Source organism: Gadus macrocephalus, chromosome 5 (assembly GCF_031168955.1).
Source record: "Gadus macrocephalus chromosome 5, ASM3116895v1".
In the NCBI taxonomy this organism is placed as follows: Eukaryota; Metazoa; Chordata; class Actinopteri; order Gadiformes; family Gadidae; genus Gadus; species Gadus macrocephalus.
In genome coordinates, this window is record NC_082386.1 from 4,266,223 (window position 1) to 4,284,229 (window position 18,007).

Below are 18,007 nucleotides of genomic sequence, written 5' to 3' on the forward strand. Positions count from 1 at the left end.
TCATACGATTGATCAATCCGATCTGTTCATGTTTTCCTTTGCTGTTTCTGGTCTCCTCTATGCACCACGTGATAAGAGGAAAACTGCTTTACTACACTTGTGGTGGTGCCGAAAACGCTTAATTCTGCACACTTCTAACCTCTGGGCAAATCAGCAACACAGAATCCTCTCCGGTCGTAGACGTAGTTTCTGTTCACTGCCGTGTTTTTGTGATCGCAGGTGCGCAGTGCTGTAAAAAATAATAAAAGACAACTCACTGTTTTTATGGACTTTGTCTTCTGCTGCCGCTCTCTAACCCTGACTTGACCACATTCTAATGATGTAATTTCCTTCCTGCTTCCTGCTTGATTAACATGACAGCCACCATGTAGCTTTTAACACACAGAGAGAGAGAGAGAGAGAGAGAGAGAGAGAGAGAGAGAGAGAGAGAGAGAGAGGTCTGACTGCAGTGTCACCTCCGCCCTTTCTCTCCAACACACACGTCATCAATCCACGAATGCAAGCTGTCATTAAATGAACTTCTCATGGGGGGGGTGATAAGGAAGAAAGCTGTTAGAAGTGGAACGTCATTGTTCTCTCGTAAAAGAAGAAATGTCTTCTCTCTCCTTACAGCCAAGATCTCAAGGAAAATAAATTCCTCCACTGAGCAAAAGCCAGACACTGGTAAGCCCGAGCAACTGTTGGAACTAACCCTGCTGATTTTACAGTCCATCATATTGTTCTTACAGGTGTGGTGTGTGTGTGTGTGTGTGTGTGTGTGTGTGTGTGTGTGTGTGTGTGTGTGTGTGTGTGTGTGTGTGTGTGTGTGTGTGTGTGTGTGTGTGTGTGTGTACACATCTATGTGTGTGTGTTTGGGGGGGGGGGGGGGTTTGCTGGGGAGCAGAGGTGTCGCGGCGGTCTTGGTGCAGGCGTTCTCTCCCCTCTAGGAAGCATTGCATGAGTCTGAGGAGAGGCCCGGACGTGGCGCGGCTCACCCTGGACGTGCGCAGAACGCACTCAGAACAGGACCTCAGTGAGTTGGGCGCCCGAACCGCCGCGCCTCCGGGCGGCCGGGGCGGCGCTCGCTGCCTGGTGTGACTAACCCCGCCCCCACGGCAGTGTTTTTGGTGCCATGCTGTCTCTGATATGGCGGTAGCAGTCTCTGATGGACACTAACATCTAAAAACAATTCTCACGATTCTCACCAGGCTTTTTCTTTTTATAACTGCTTCCTGATGCGTTGGTGTTGCATATCCTGCTTTTCCTGTTTAGATCCTGTCCCCAGACAGGACAAGTGGGCGTGGTGCATTCATCCTAACTGCTTTTTATTGGTCACCTAGCATAACGAGTTCCTGTTCGGAATCAGTTACCTTTTTTTTGGAAGGAGAGTCGATCGTGAGACTTTCCACCTGTGTCCAAACAGCAACAAAGCGTCCTCATTGATTTCCTTTTGATAATTGCCGGTGTTTTGGGTTTGCTGCTATGTGTGAATTCTTTTTTGGTGGGGTACTCTCCATTAATGGCAATTAGCTATAAATATTACCATGAAGCTATTATAATACTGCCGTTTGTTAACATTCAGTGAAGGACTTTATTTTTCCTTCACTCACTCTGAGGTGATATGCTGGGTTTAAATCTGTCGGCTACGGAAGCTGTACACTATTTAAACTATGTACACTATATGTACACTGTACACCAACTATCAGTGAAGGCATGGGATGGTCGCAACCTACTAACATTGAATGGGGAATACTGCAGGTTGTTGGTTTTCATCCTAACAGCTCCACCGTTCTGCTGCTGCTGCTCACTTTGTAAAAACAATTGTCTCATGTGTTCTCCTGGTTCTCCTCCTCCTCCTCCTCCTACTGGTTCTCCTCCTCCTCCTCCTCCTCCCCCTCCTCCTCCTCCTCCCCCTCCTCCTGTTTCTCCTCCTCCTCCTCCTCCTGGTTCTCCTCCTCCCCCTCCTCCTGGTTCTCCTCCTCCTCCTCCTCTTCCTCCTACTACTGGTTCTCCTCCTCCCCCTCCTCCTCCTACTCACCCAGACGCCAAGGACAGCTCCTTCAGCCGCTCCCGCAGCTCCAGCGTCACCAGCATCGAGCGCGAGTCCCGTGAGGTCATCTCCTCCTTCCACTTCTGCGAGACGTTCCCCCGCAAGGTGACGGAGGGTGGGCCGGGCCCCTGCCTGATGGTGGGCACCAGCCAGGGCGCGGTGCTGCTGCTGGACCTCAGCCTGCCCCCCGTGGCCGACCAGCGTCTCTCCCAGCCCGTGGGCGTGTCCAGCTGCGGTGAGCTCCACCGCTTTAGGGCAAATAAAACACGCATGCGTCAACGCAACGCTGACATTGAAAACTGGTCTTTTTAAAACCTATTTTATTGAACGTATCTAGCTTGGGCGCTGTTCCCCTTTGGATGAACGCATCTAACTGACTGTTCAAATGTTCAATGAAGGTTAAGGTCATTATTATTTGAGCAAATGATGTAATGGATAATGTTGATTTGAAGGGGACTAAACAACCCATCATTTTGTTTAATGATTCCATGATTATTTTATTTGTCCAGCAACGAATAAAAGATAAAAAAATAAAATAAAAATTAGTCCACAGCTCCTTTTTTGAATTGATTTTGGATGTGAAAGAGGACGTTACACGTAACACTGGGAGGTCTACCAGCCAGAAGCAGGCCCTCTAACGTGTGCTCTCGTCGCTCCAGGCACCCTGGTGCGACTGAAGGGTGGGGTGATGACCATGGCTCTCCTGGACGCCGCTGGTGCACTGCTGCCCCCTGCCTATGAGCCGTGGTACGACCCCAACGCCTCGGACGAGGACAAGGAGAAGGAGCGGAGCAGGAGGCGCGGGCCGACGTCCCCGGCCGCCTCCCAGGAGGGCGGCGTGGCGGACGGGCAGTACGCGGTGGTGTGCCTGGAGAAGCAGGCCACGGTGGTGGCCATGCCCTCCCAGACGGCCGTCTTCAAACACAACATCACCGAGAGCTCCTTCGTGCTGCGGGCCGACGTGGTGCAGATGGCCGCCAGCAACTGCATCGCCTGCTTCTGCGCCAACGGGCACATCATGACCCTGAGGTACCCCTCAAACACGCTACCCCCTGGGTTGGTCTACATCAGGACCCTGAGGTACCCCTCAAACACACTACCCCCTGGGTTGGTCTACATCAGGACCCTGAGGTACCCCTCAAACACACTACCCCCTGGGTTGGTCTACATCATGACCCTGAGGTACCCCTCAAACACACTACCCCCTGGGTTGGTCTACATCAGGACCCTGAGGTACCCCTTAAACATACTACCCCCTGGGTCGGTCTACATCATGACCCTGAGGTACCCCTCAAACACACTACCCCCTGGGTTGGTCTACATCATGACCCTGAGGTACCCCTCAAACACACTACCCCCTGGGTCGGTCTACATCAGGACCCTGAGGTACCCCTCACCCCCCCCCCCTCAGTTTGTCCACCTCATGACCCTGAGGTACCCCTCTCAAACACACTACCCCCTGGGTTGGTCTACATCAGGACCCTGAGGTACCCCTCTTGGTTAGCCCCAAAGGTTTACTTACATTAGTCGAAAAGATAGTGGACCATAATAGTCATATAGTATTGTATGTAGGATCCTTATAAATGTATAATGATAGGAAAAGCTAGAGTCAGATAAACCTGGCCTTTGGTGCATTTCCGTACTGCAACAAGGATAATTGACCACGTTCAAGTTGTTATAGACTCACTGGTCTGGCAGCAAAGAGCAGAAGGGCAACATGAATAGAGTTATCTCATAATGGGTAGGGATGTGGAGCTGTAGAGGTGGTCCACTTCCAGTCCAATGATGCTGGGTTCGATCCCCAAAATGTTCCCCTCAACATATCCTTCTGAATCCTCCTTGACCCTTCCTTCCATTCTTGGCCAGGTCACTCTTCAAAAAAGGATTTTAATCTCAATGAGTCTCGACTGGCTAAATAAAGGTTATAATTAAGAAGTCTATTTGGATAAAAGCTTCTTGCCCAGGGACAGCATTGTAACCTTCTCCATCCTCTCTTTCTCCTACTTTGACAGTTTGCCCAGCCTGCGCCCCCTGCTGGACGTCAACTACCTGCCTCTCACCGACATGCGGATAGCACGGACGTTTGCCTTCTCCAACCTGGGCCAGGCGCTGTACCTGACCTCCCCCGCGGAGGTGCAGAGGATCACCTACAGCCAGGAGACCTGTGACAACCTCCAGGTCAGCAAGGCCCCCCTCTCAGCCTCAGGGACACTTGGATACATTCGTGTTCATTATAACCGACATATTTTAGTTTTCATTGCAGATACTTATCTCATGCATTACAATACAATTAACATACATGTATTAATTGTTTAATTTAAAGTAGTGATCTCGAAGAAGTTGTGATTCTTCCCAGAGATACAAAATGTTAAACATTTATAATACTGCAGTTGTAAAGGCTTTCATGGGCCACTTGGCGATAGGTAGTTACCCAACAGACATTATTTACATGAACATCTTGGAGACTGCCACTTTAACAATAATAATAGACATTACTATGGCCACAGATGAGCAGGTCAGAATATGGGTGTGTTCTTGCCCCGTGCAGGAGATGCTGTGTGAGCTGTTCACCCCTGTGGAGACACCAGAAGCTCCGAACCGAGGCTTCTTCAAGGGCCTGTTTGGGGGAGGGGCTCAGTCCCTGGACCGGGAAGATCTCTGTGAGTCCCGTAACATCACTACATCATGTTCACGTTGTAGTCTTTATTATGTTCACGTTGTAGTATTTCATTATGTTCACGTTGGAGTCTTTCATTATGTTCACGTTGGGGTCCTTCCTGTTCATGTTGAAGTCCTTCATGTTCACGTTGTAGTCATATATCATGTTCATTTTGGAGTCCTTCATATTCACATTGTAGTCTTCTATCGTGTTCATTTTGGGAGTCCTTCATGTTCACGTTGTAGTCTTTTATTATGTTCATGTTGGAGTTCTTCATGTTCACGTTGTAGTATTTTATCATGTTCATGTTGTTGTCCTTTATGTTCAAGGTGTAGTCCTTTTAAGTTCAGGTTGTAGTCTTTTATCATGTTGATATTGTTCTTTCATCATGATCTACAATGGGATCATGTCCTTCTTAATCAAACTGGGGACCTTTATGATCACATTGTTGTCATTTAGGCGTTCTAGTTTGTATGTATGAAATCCATGTTCACATCGCAGGCATCCTTTATAGTTTTTGCTTCTCATCTACTGTGTGTGTGTGTGTGTGTGTGTGTGTGTGTGTGTGTGTGTGTGTGTGTGTGTGTGTGTGTGTGTGTGTGTGTGTGTGTGTGTGTTCAGTCGGAGAGACCGCTGCGGGGAAGGCCTCCCGCAGTCTGGCCCAGCACATCCCGGGTCCCGGGGGCATGGAGGGCATGAAGGGGGCTGCGTCGGGGGTGGTGGGGGACCTGGCCCGCGCCCGCATCGCCCTGGACGAGAGGGGACAGAAGCTGGGCGAGCTGGAGGAGCGCACGGCGGCCATGATGGCCAGCGCCGACTCCTTCTCCAAACACGCTCACGACGTACGCAGAAGTCCTTCCCTCCCTCCTCATCCCTCCCCCTCTCCCGTCCACACTCCTCGCTTCTTTTTCCCTTATCCCTCACTGGCTCGGCGCAGTCACCTGATCATTGCAGTGACATCCGCGACGATGAACTCAGTTCGCTGTTTGCTTCCTAATCTCAAAATCTGTCCTATTTCAACAAGCATGCAGAGAAAATGGTCAAACTGACCTCTCCGCGCTATGCTTCTATTAAACCCTCATGACCCTTTTTAATGAGGCTTGTATAGTTAGAGGAACGAACAAATGATAATCGGGGCCGGGCTCCCTTTGGCCTCCTCAGGCATGGGCACCTTTAAACTGCTAGTGGAAACGTTAAAGAATCTGCGCGTACGGAACGGCCAGAAGTGCCAATGGAAAAACATTTTATATATATCTTCCATCAAACACACTATAAGACAAATGGTCAATTATATTTATACTATTGCAGATATACATTTTAATAAATTATCTTCAGGTTAAAGGTTCTGAGTCCGAAGCTCAATGTCTGTGGTCGGCCTGTTGGCATCATGAGCAAGATTCTCTCCTACATATTCTTAATTTTTGGGTGTACAAATTCTTGGTTTGGATTAAAGCCTCTGTTTATTTATATGTATATATTCTGTTTTCCTTCCCCAGATGATGTTGAAGTACAAAGACAAGAAGTGGTACCAGCTCTGATGTCGGCACGGCTGAGAACTTCAGACTCTGTAGCAACACACTCCAGTCTTCTCTGGGGGGAGGCCATAATGTCCCTGCCTTTCCCTTTTACCTCCCCAAGGGCCCCCAGAGGTGTTGGTATAATTTTTTTTTTTGGCACACCATCATTAATTGGGATCACGTTACTTTGTTCAACCGAGGAAAACTAAGAGGAGTGTCAGACACCTGCGGAAGGGTAGAGAAGCGAGAGGGAGCGAAGAGGAATACTTTTTGCGCGTTTTTCAGGATGGTGGATTGTGGATTCTGACACTCTGGGGAGCAGAGAGCTAGAGAGCCAGTCACATCCATGAGTAACGCACTCGTTTAGAGGAATACACATTAATATATGATATACTGCTGTTTTATTAAAACGGAAGGAAGACTGTTTGTGGTGGCCTGATTGATGTTGTTTTGTTTGTTTATTTTATCGTTATTGCATTTTATGGTGTCAATGGAAGATATTTTGAGGAATAAGTCTGATACGCCCCTCTATGAATCTATTCAATTTAGCACTCCCTTTCGTCTTCTTAACCTAAGCAATGAGTGGATGGATGAAGAATAGTTTTACTTAGCTTTTTCACTTTTTTTTCTTCATTTTTTTGTTCTCTTTGAAAATTATGAATATTTATGTATGATTATTATTTTTTATATGGTTCTCTAAGTTAGGTTAACACTTAGAAGAACAGAGAGAAAGGGAATGATTATTATTATTTTTTTTATATTCTGTAACAAAAGTTTTGCTTTTGAATGCAAATGCTGTGACATAAATAACTCCCTGAACATAACTCAAGTCTTTCAACAAAATATTCGAAATATAAAATTACCACTATGTAACAGAAATGGTTTGAATACTTTTTAAGACAAAACTGCTTCAGGGATCAGGATCACATTTCCTTCAAGAACTAGAACAACAACTACAAATACATAAAATCTGAAGATAAAATATAAAATAAAAGTCCATGGTGGTAACTCCGAACGTATATCAATACAACTATAGCAGCTTGGCCCATGCGTAACCAAAGGCAGATTGTGAACAGTGCATCTGCTCCTCTCTCCTCATTCCTCCACGTCTGAGAACTGGCCCTCCTCAAGGGGTACGGAGCAGCACTCCGACCCAACAGGGTGGTCATCGCCTCTTATCCAATAGGGAACGAGCAGCCATGACCTCACCGTCCCTCTTTACCCAATTAGAACTGGTCATTCCTTATCACAGACAGTTTTTGCTTACACAATCATTTCCGATTAACTTGATTAAGGTATGACGATCCCAATAAGGCGTGATATCTGAATGAATTCAATTTTTATGGCTTTATTTCAAATTAGTTTTTTATTGGAACATGACTGTGGTCCATAGAAATGAAGTGAGTTTGGGCATTAAATCAAAAAGAAAATGTTTTTCTTCTTCAACTTAAGTGCACATGTGGGGAGATATCAACCCTCGGGTTTGAAAGAGTTTATACTGATTTAAAATGAGTCGATACACTGTTAAAAAGAACAAAAGGGCAGTTGCCTGCTGTGAGGATACCAATATCCTGCCATTATTTATCCTGAACGATATCCGATTATGCAAATTGTATATTTTGATTTTGATTCTATACATTTTTTGCCAGAATTATTCTTAAAATCTTAAAATATGTTTATTTTTTTGGACATTTTATTTACTTACAATAGTAACTTTATTATAATCTCAGTTATTTTCACAATTTATTTGTGTGTGGGGGAAAAAAACAAAGCATGTGACTCTTACCGCACAATGCAAACGGTAACTGTCTTTGTATCCATGGCGACCATGAGAAATTATTTTTTTTAAAGAGCCACCAAGTCTGCCGCATCGTCCACCAGTCTCTAAACCATTTTAATGTATAACAGTTCTCCTTTACCTTTGCCTACCATGACGCAAAGCATATATACTAGCCTCTAACGATGTGTGTATCTGTATTTGTGAACATGCATATATTCAGGAATATGTGTATGGACGCCAATATTTATAATATTACATAGACAATGTATTACAATCGATTTTTATTTTATTTTTAGCTTGACAGTGTTTTTATTTATGTGGGATTTGCTAGACTTCTGTGGTCTAGCATACTTTTTAGTTTAGTCTGTTTCCGGGATATGCTGCCACATTGTGTTAATTTCAGGAGCGGTGTCTGGTAGTCTTGTCATTTTATTTTATTTTGACAAAGGCAACAGGATTTTGTGTCATCCCATATATTGCTTTCAAATGCAGCGAGCTAAGAGCCAAGCAAATATTCTACTTGTGTGAGCAAACTCACGCAAACCGCAAATCTTTTCCTGCGAGAGTGAATAAGAATCAAGCAAAATTCGCACCAAAAAATATTTGTCAAGAGTAGAATTCGAGCGTCCTGCATCCTTCGCGCCATGTCTTCGCTTTTGGTGTGAATGCACAGAAAGATGTCGGCCATGTTTTGTTAGGTTCAGACACCAAAGAATATTTCATTCTACAGTTGTCTTTACTTTTGTCTTCACTAGTTAAGATCGCACCTGGTTAGGTAAAAAGGTAGAGACCAACGTTGGCAACGGCGATATCCGCCGTCCAAAACAGCTGTTTTGTCTTTTTAAATATCAGATTTTGTCCGTTCTTCCAAAATACTACGCATACAACATTTAGCTCGTGATCGTTAAAAACCTTGTGCTAAACTATGATTTTCTAGGTTATTTTGGAACTTTTAAATGTAACATTTTAGAGAAATACATTTCTGTATTTTATCCAAATTTCTGCTTTTATCCAAAGTGGATACATGGGAACAAAACCCCCTTACTTTTTTTTCTTATGTTTTGGAAAGAATGGCAGTTTGTCTTTTTAGCTTAGGCGAAATCCTGTGAAAGAGAAATTTGGTGGGTTTGCACTATGTTTTGTACTTATAATTTTGCTATGTCTTTTATTTCTAAATTTATTTTTATTTTTTGCTTTGAAGGACCAAAAACATAACAAACTATGCCTCTATATGTCATTTGTCAGTTATGCTGAGCGATTGCGTCACTCTCAGCTATGATTTCCATGTGAGTTTATTCATATTATTATATATTTCTATACTGCAAAACAGATATATAAATATAAATATATAGTTTTAATTTAAATTCTATACACAACCTAATAACTTTATTGTAATTTTCTTTGCGATCCAAGAAGAAAATAATATATCATTAGTGTCCAAACTGCATATTTGCCATTATCCAACCTGGAGGCAAAGCGTTCTTCTTCTTGGTAATGTATTGACCATCGCTATTCTCAGGCTCAGGCTTTGCTACCATAGGATGCCGGTTCCTCCAGGATGGCTGCCGAGGCACCAGTGTGGCCTCGGACCATAAGAAGTGCTTCAGTTTGCAAAATATTTGTCCTTACTGTACACGGTCTCTTATTGCACATTGGAGGATGCATGATATTAAGTGTTTACATACTTGAAACAGCCATGTATTATCCCTGTTAAGAGATTGTCTGTTATGGCATTTGTATCTATAAACCCCGGAGTTTAACAAAAACACAAAGTTCTTGTCACCTGTTCAGACCCTGCCCGGTATCATCCTCATTGTCGTCCAGCGACGCCATATGTGAGACTCTATTTATATCATTGAGTGTAAATGTTTGTTTCTCTCCCATTAGCTCCATATAAACTCTAGCTTATACCTTGTGCTTTCAAAGATTGCATCAGAAATAAAAAAGGCTTTCCGTATAGTGCAGGAAGAGATCAAGGGTCTGTCCAGCGCCGCATTCACACCTCTGGCTTTGGGTATATATAGGTGGAGCTGCAGTATTTTCCCATGGTTGACCACTTTTGTACAGTTTTATTAAAAACGACTTTCACATGGATGTCCGACTTATTCTGCTGTCACCAACAGTTTAGACATGATGTAGATACAGTATATAGATATTATTGTGCAATGGAAATAAATGTAAAATTAAACCTAAATCTGTCTTCTCGTCATTTATTTGTCCACGTGTTTTACGTGAGACTGTCAGAAACATGCGGAACATACAGTAGGCTGCTAAATTAATGTTTTGTACATACGACAGTGTTGTAGTCTGGTCAGCGTCCGTTTTTCTTTGCTGGCCCATTGGTTCAGGCGTTATCAGCGTGCTTTACTCACCACAGCCAGCAGGGGGCGCCAAAGTCCAGTCAGACATGATGTACCCCTCACAGCCAGCAGGGGGAGCCAGACGTCAGTCAGACACGCTTTACCCATCACAGCCAGTAAGTGGCGCCAAAGTCCAGTCAGACATGATTGACCCGTCCCAGCCAGCAGGAGGCGCCAGAGTCCAGGCAAACATGATTTACCCATCAAAGCCAGCAGGGGCGCGAGAGTCCAGTGAGAGACATTATAGCGTGCTTTACCAATCACAGCCGTTAGAGGGCGTCAGTGTCCAGTCAGACACATTGTAGCTGCAGAGATCAGATGGAGACGAGTGTGGCTGACTCCCCAGCATCACACACGGGCTGCTGGCGGACGGGGCCAACTAAACTTGATTCTCCCGCAAGAAAGCAGTCAAGTGCACACGGAAAGCCAAAAACTCTAGGGACATTATCTCCAGACTCGTTTTTGCTTTTTATTTCCTGGAATTCGCGATTGTTTTCAGTTACTGCCGGACTATGAATTAAACAAAAGCGTCTTATCCCGTCTAAGGACGCCAAGTACGGTAAAGCCCTGTTTGGTCTCCTAACGTGATATCTTGTTGGAAATTGGGTAAAGACGGTTTTTTTTCATGAGCTCGAAAACGAATTTGACGTGTGGGAAAACGGAGGGAAGTGATCATAGTTACCTGAAGGAAGCTTGACTTTATCATCAGACTGAAACTTCAGTGTCGAAATGACTACGATGCTTATAGTGCAGCTATGCACTGGTCTTAATGGTTGTCCATAGGCAACAATCAAAATACGCTGTGTGTTCTCTTGAACTTGATCTTACTTTTGAATTGGAGGGGGGTTATGAGCGCATCTCTCATGCGATTTAGTCCCGTTAAGACAAGCCATCTTGGGCTCCATCGTCTCTCACAATGACTCAAGGAGCAACCCTTGTGTTTGACTGGCTATCGACCCTAAAGCTGTCTCAATATGTGGAGGCGTTTGTGGATAATGGATATGACGACTTGGAAGTTTGCAAGCAAATTGGGGAGCCGGACCTCGATGCCATCGGTGTCCGCGTAGAGTACCACAGACACAGGCTGCTGAGCGCCGTGGCGAGGCTGAGAGAGGCAGACCACAGGAAGTCACCTGGACACTATTTCACCCTGGAGCCGCTTAACCCAGATGGCTCCAATCGTCCGGCTCTCCTTCAGCCGCAGAAGGAGAGGGACCTGTGGGGAACCAGCAGGGAGGGCACCGGGACCGCGGCCTTCAGGCACCAAGCCTCCTGCCCGGGCAACCACAACCCCAGGTTCACCGATTGTAATGACTTCGTTACTTATCCCAAATTGAAGCTCAAGATATTGATCAGGGATAAACTGGCCAAAGAGGGGATCAACTTGAGCAAAGCACCTTATACACACAAGGTAAGACAAAGTCTGTTTATCTGTGTATCAATGTGCATGCCGCACTTCACCTAGGTGACTTTTATTTCCTGAAGACAAGGACGCAGGGTGGTGGTGTTGAAAGCCGGTGTATTGTTAGGATTGTAGACAATGATACATGACGCTGTTGATCCATGCTGCCATGTAGGAGACATGTAGGAGATCCCCTACATGGAGAGTGAGGGTGGTAATGGCTAGTCTAACTCGTGCACATCGATTGCTCAATACACAACAGGTGTGCAGCCTCACCCAGCCCCTGAGTCCCATCATTCTGTCTCAGGCCAGGTGAGCCTGCCTAAACCAGACAACACCCGCAGACATTATAGGCTACATGCCCATCCCACCACCCTGAGTGGCGGAGGTGTCGCTGGCCATCGCGGTGGCGCTGTCTGGATGGCCTGGTTTCAGCTCTGGGCCTGGGCTGCTGCAGGCTGGACCCAGGGACAGCCACGTATTGATTTCTGATATGGAGAACTCACTCTTGTGGCGATAATGATTGTGTTGACAGTTTGAATACTCCTGGATTTTATCATAAACTACAGATCTGAGTCCCATTGATCAGCAGGATCTGAGCACATCCGGGTGTCAATATTGAAGTCGGAAACCAGATCCAATCATAAAACTTTGTTCATTTTAGAGGAAGTCAAGGGGATTTTCAAACAAGTAACGACAAGGCGTTTGTGTAGCCAGTGTATTACGAGTGAGATAATCACTTTACACGTTTTTTTTTTTTCATTTGAATTAGATTAGAAGTTAGGCCGTCAAAGGCCATATTAAATTTGAAACATAACTGTGTCCATCTCTTTGATAGAGTCTTCTTCCGGAGAGTTGCAGGTATTGATTTAAAATTAGCTTTAAATCCGCAACCAGCCCCATAAACATTTCCGGCATTTCCGGTATTTCCAGTGAAGGCTTGGGGGCACTGATGAACACTTACGGTTGTCATCCATCGGCTATGTCTTAGAAAGTAGGCCTATGTTTGATAAAGCTCTTACGTTGATGTGCATCATTTCCACTGAGACTCTACATATTATACGCGTAGTCTCATGTTTCTTTTTCATTTATTTTTTATCTTTTGGATCTTCTGTTAGGTCAGAAATGTGACACACACACACACACACACACACACACACACACACACACACACACACACACACACACACACACACACAGAATTCTGGTTTTAGGATGGCTGGGATTGTGTTGTATTGCCAGCCAGAGAGTATGTATTATTGAAAGTATGCAGCTGTTCTGACGGCAAAGAGGAAAGGCTCTGTAGCACTCAGGGACTTAAACACGTTGTCTTATTGAACTGTGTAGAGTCCGTCTCTCTCTCTCTCTGTCTCTCTAAAAAGAAAGGATGTTCTGTATTTATATCTCCGTTGTGCGGGGATCCAGGGAGATGCTGTACTTCGCATACAACAACGGGAACCTTTCAATATAGTTGTGGTTTAAATCCCAGAGCAAACTATCTTGGGGCTCTGATGGGGTCTCTCATCTCCACGGTAACAGGCAACATTTTCTGATGACAGATGTTCCCTCTCTGGGGGGGAGGGGGACAAGATGACAGGCAGGGGGGGGGGGGCTCAGTCCCTGAAGTAGTCAAGGGGGTTAACGCTGGGTGGTCTGCAAAGACTGTACCTTAATACACAGTAATTATTTTGTATAAAGGGAAGGCATTCATTCCATCCCGGCATCCATTAAACTTGTTTAGCCCTTCCATAATGCATTGCAGGTTGGATCAAGGCCTATTTGGCTAAGCATCAGAAGTCGCTATTAAGTTGACTAATAGATTGAGGCAGCAACGCTTTGACTATGTGATGCTAAGCATCTATTGCAAAAATAGTAATCATAATTATTGTTATCACGAATTATATTGTTTTAGTTATATATAAATAACAAATTATTATTATTTGTAACCTCGTTAAAAGACTGAGCTGGTGGAGGGCACAATTCCTCTCAGAAAACCGTTGGGATTATATCTGAAAGTCAACAGTAGTAGGCAGTTTGTTCTCTCTGAATAATATAAAACCGCACCCTTCCCACATTTTGACTGTTGACTTTAATAATCTATTTTACCAGCCTACTCCTTAAAAAAAACCTTACATTAAGTAACCTACCTCTTTAAACTACCCCTGCCCAACCCTTTTAGCAACCTGGCCCTTATGAAACCTTGCCCTTAAGAAAACTAAGAAGCATTCCACGTCCAGATTCCCTCGCGTATCTTGGCTCGGATGTGACTTAAATCAACATTGCACATAAACAATGAATGAATGTGTTCCAACAAAATGGTGATTCATGCCTCTGCTGTCTGAACGGCCCTACGGTCCCCCGAAGAAAAGTTTGATTTGAGCCGACCCCTGTGTCAAAACACATCACCAAGTGGCCTTACCAGCGGCCCCTAAACCCTGTGTTTATCCCACGCCACGGTCCCTCTCCTCCAAGAGGAGGAGATGTTCGCTTAAGCTACGACCATTCCAGATATTTGTCCAAAATCTGCCTTTCCTGAATTGCTCTATGTTAGAGAGTTCTTATATCAGAATAGAGTTTGGCTCCATGCGCTGTGTAGACCTGACCGAGATAACTGTTCCATGAGCGGTCATTAAAGATTCAGACTCTACAAAGTAGTAAGTGCAGGAATGTGCTGTGACGTGTAATAGACGTGGACCAATACAGACAAATGCAGATAAATCTGTCTGGTTAAAAAGGTTCCTGCTCTCCATTCAGTTCAGTCTCAGTCTATATGCTCTGAGAGAAAGCTTTTGATTTCAGATTTAGGGATTTTAGTAAAGTGTGGGACATTGTAGACATGGTGTTTAGAAGTTAAACGCGCTTAAACAGTCACGGAGAATAGCTGTTGCCACGCAGTTTAATTATTAATAATAACAATCATGTTTGGTTATTATTATGAACCTTTCTGTTCGTACATAACATTTTTTATGGACAACAACAAGGAAAAAAGCACTTGATCACAGGAAACAGGAAAATAAACACACCAGCGGGGTAAAATAAGGCTTATTCACAAAATACATAACCCAAAACCGAATAGAAAAAGATTGAAATTGAATTAAGTGATGATATAAGCTCGGTCATAAATTAAACATGGTTCTAATCAAATATGTAGGCTAAATGTAACTGTTGTCTATCCTCATGTTGCCTCAGTAGCTTCCCCCCCCCCCCCCCCCCCCTCCGGCAGTGAGTCCACCCTTCTTCAGGAATTAGCCAAAGCTTTTAGTTTTTGAATATTATTTGATTATTAATCAAATTTGTTGTTGTCATACAATACACAAACCATTATACAAAGTACCAGCTGGGTTCGAACCAGTTTACCAGTGAATGAAATGCTATGCTAACACGAGGCGTTAGCGTAGCTTCAACAACGCTCAGTTGAAAGGGCAGTGCAAAAGTAGGGCATTTCCCAGACCTCTGGGTACTTCAGAGCGACAGGATGTAGCTTTGGGCGTATGTTGACGTCTGCGTTGTGTTCAGAAAATGTCTCCAACGTAAAGAATGGAGAATCTTGCGGAGAGATGTCGCCTCAATCTGGGTTGTCTTTTCTGCGCTGTGTGACAGGTGGTCCCGCAGTATAACTGACTACCTGTCCTCAGCGACTGTAGAAGAAACCGGTACACTGACAAGCATAGGTTTCACTCTTAAAAGAAGCGGCCGTATCGGGGAAGGTGTGATACTTGCTAGTAGGCCCAAGTCATTTGAGGTCATTCCTGTGCCAAAACCCATTTGAAACGTGTCAGTTCTAGCGATTAAATGATAGTTTACATTATTATATATCTTTCCCTTTCCATCGTAATGACAACAATTCTGAGGATAATACGATTTTAGAGGGATAAATTATCACAATGTGGATTTAGAAATATTATAGAATATGTTTTATGCCCCTTATGTTCATGATGTTAGGTGACCATCGATGGCGAATGAAAAAATCCCCCCCCCCCTCCCTTGGAACGCCAGAGGTTCAGCGGCCAATCGTGCCAGCGGTCTAGCACGATCGATGAATTATAGATCTGTAATTATACGATGGCTCTCTGCCTGCGTGATCCATGGCCACACACACACACACACACACACACACACACACACACACACACACACACACACACACGTGGCCTGCTGCCGCGGGTTGGCAGCACGCCTATTAGAGTCTATTAGAGATTTGGAAGCAGAGAGGGTAATACGATTAATAGCATGAGAGCGGGAATCAAGTCGGGGAAACTGAGCTAACCACTGGCTGGAATGGATGAGCGTGCCGTGTTTCAGGATATAAGAGGAATGGATTCAGCATAAGGGGTTTTAGACACAGAAGAGTAGGCTACACCACTGCCGTTCAAAAGGTGACAATCAAACACAGTTGCAATTCTTATAACTGAAGCCCAGTGTTTCCTCTGCCTAAGACGCCATACATGGCTGCACAATCATCTTTTTAGGAAGACAGAGGTACGTTTTGTTTGGATAAAATACAGTCGTTTATTTTCTTGTGATGTGAGGGGTGCGTGATTCCGGCACCATGCCTTCACATTATCACAAGGAGGCTGTAGAGACCAGGGGATCGAACCCAGCCCCTTCTGGCAGTGGCCATAGCCCCTACACCATCTTGCCCTCCACACGGCCACGGCAGCATCTTCCCGCCAATAGTATGCCTTCTAAAGTTACCACTGGTACTTTGCTTTTACATCTGTCGAGGGAATGCTTACATATCAACAGTAGTCGTTAACCAAAGGGTTGAAGTGGTTTCCCCGGACAACAGAGGTATTCACCGTGCTCTACAGGGCACCGGGACCTCTGGAGGCTCCTGCTTGTAACGAGGCTGCCGGCGAACAAGACGAACTGTTGGGATCGCTCTGCTGCCAGGACAAGCAGAAGCAGCAGGACTTCTCCCTCTTTCAATGCCGCGACTCAAAGACAGCGCTGGTGCCTGAATAGGGGGGCTGCTGGTGGGTGAGGGAGGCCGGGGTGGGGTGCCTGGCAAACACTGGCGCTCCTCGGCAGCTGACAGCTGTCTCTCGCCTTTTGTGACCATAAAACGGGCGGTTGAATGCACAGCTTTTTTTGTTTTGTTTGCCAAACACCAGCAATCGTACGACCAGCGGCGTGTTTCACTAGACAAAAGGACCTGTGTGTGTGTGTGTGTGTGTGTGTGTGTGTGTGTGTGTGTGTGTGTGTGTGTGTGTGTGTGTGTGTGTGTGTGTGTGTGTGTGTGTGTGTGTGTGTGTGTGTGTGTGTGTGTGTGATCATATGTGTTTTTGTGTGTATCTGCGTGTGTGTGTATGTGATTGAGGGTAAAACAGTTGATGAGAAAGTCCTTCGTCAATAAACAGTTGATGGGTGAGCAGTCTTCATGGAGGCGCCTTAATGAGTAGTAGTAGGGCTGGTTTGAGACACTTTAATTTGCCGCTGATTCTGTCGTTTGTCGTGTCCTCCTCTGACGTTGAGCAGAACAGAGCCGTGTTTCACAATCCTAGCGGGCACCTTTCCTCAGATCATCTTTTTATTTATTTTGACATATCTGCTCGCTGAGGGGCAGGATAGTGTGGGGTGTCCAACTCCCAGCTGATAAGTTGTTGGTTCGATCCCCGATCACCTTCCTGCAGGCATCCTTGAACAAATGTTTAACTCGTCCGAGCTCCTGAGGTGTGTATCTGAGGTTACTTTAGTAAAAGCACCTTGAACATATATCATAGGCTTAGATTTGGACCTGAGAGTATTCAAGTTGGCAGATATGAACAACTCAGCTATTACTCATTTATAACTTACTATTTTAGCAGGCTTCTGCAAAGCAACTTGAGTGAATTGAGATATAATTGGTTTGGCTATCCTGATGATGTGTTGCTGTTGTAAGGGGGGATTCATTACACTGATGTGGCCCTGTAGGGTGGGGGGATGGGAGGAACCAGTATGACCACAATAATCATACGGGGGAATATGCCTATACGCAATATATATCGGCGTTAGTGTTAAACAATAGACTTCGATACGATACCTGCCCCGAAAATACCTTGATTCTCGATACTGAACTGATACCACGGTGAAACCCTAAAATATCTGGAAAAGAGATGAATAATGGTCCAGCTCGGTCTCACTATGGTTTAACTTTCAGCAGCTTGGTCCTTTCCTGCTTTTGGAGCAAATAACGTTAATAAATGAATTCCACAGGTCAGAGAATTGTATTCAGATTGAGGCGTATTAATATATATAATACAATTCTCTGATCGGAATAG

At 44.9% G+C, this 18,007-nt stretch overlaps 2 protein-coding genes across 5 annotated transcripts in view; both read left to right on the forward strand.

The window, feature by feature from the left end:
- Nucleotides 1-10,179, forward strand: part of stxbp5b (syntaxin binding protein 5b (tomosyn)) — a 32,486-nt gene extending 22,307 nt beyond the window's left edge. For 2 of the 4 annotated variants that reach the window (XM_060051210.1, XM_060051208.1), the window contains 7 exons: nt 613-663; nt 2,022-2,264; nt 2,689-3,058; nt 4,042-4,207; nt 4,578-4,689; nt 5,310-5,530; nt 6,185-10,179. In XM_060051210.1, coding sequence (XP_059907193.1) covers nt 613-663; nt 2,022-2,264; nt 2,689-3,058; nt 4,042-4,207; nt 4,578-4,689; nt 5,310-5,530; nt 6,185-6,226 — 1,205 coding nt within the window. In that variant the 3' untranslated portion in view covers nt 6,227-10,179. Of the gene's footprint in view, nt 1-612; nt 664-883; nt 1,013-2,021; nt 2,265-2,688; nt 3,059-4,041; nt 4,208-4,577; nt 4,690-5,309; nt 5,531-6,184 lie in introns of all 4 variants that reach the window. The other 2 variants (XM_060051207.1, XM_060051209.1) reach the window with 2 other exon arrangements.
- Nucleotides 10,180-10,644: 465 nt separating this feature from the next.
- LOC132457154 (SAM and SH3 domain-containing protein 1-like) overlaps nt 10,645-18,007 on the forward strand; it is a 66,777-nt gene continuing 59,414 nt past the window's right edge. The window contains exon 1 of the mRNA XM_060051204.1: nt 10,645-11,756. Coding sequence (XP_059907187.1) covers nt 11,262-11,756 — 495 coding nt within the window. The 5' untranslated portion in view covers nt 10,645-11,261. The remainder of the gene's footprint in view (nt 11,757-18,007) is intronic.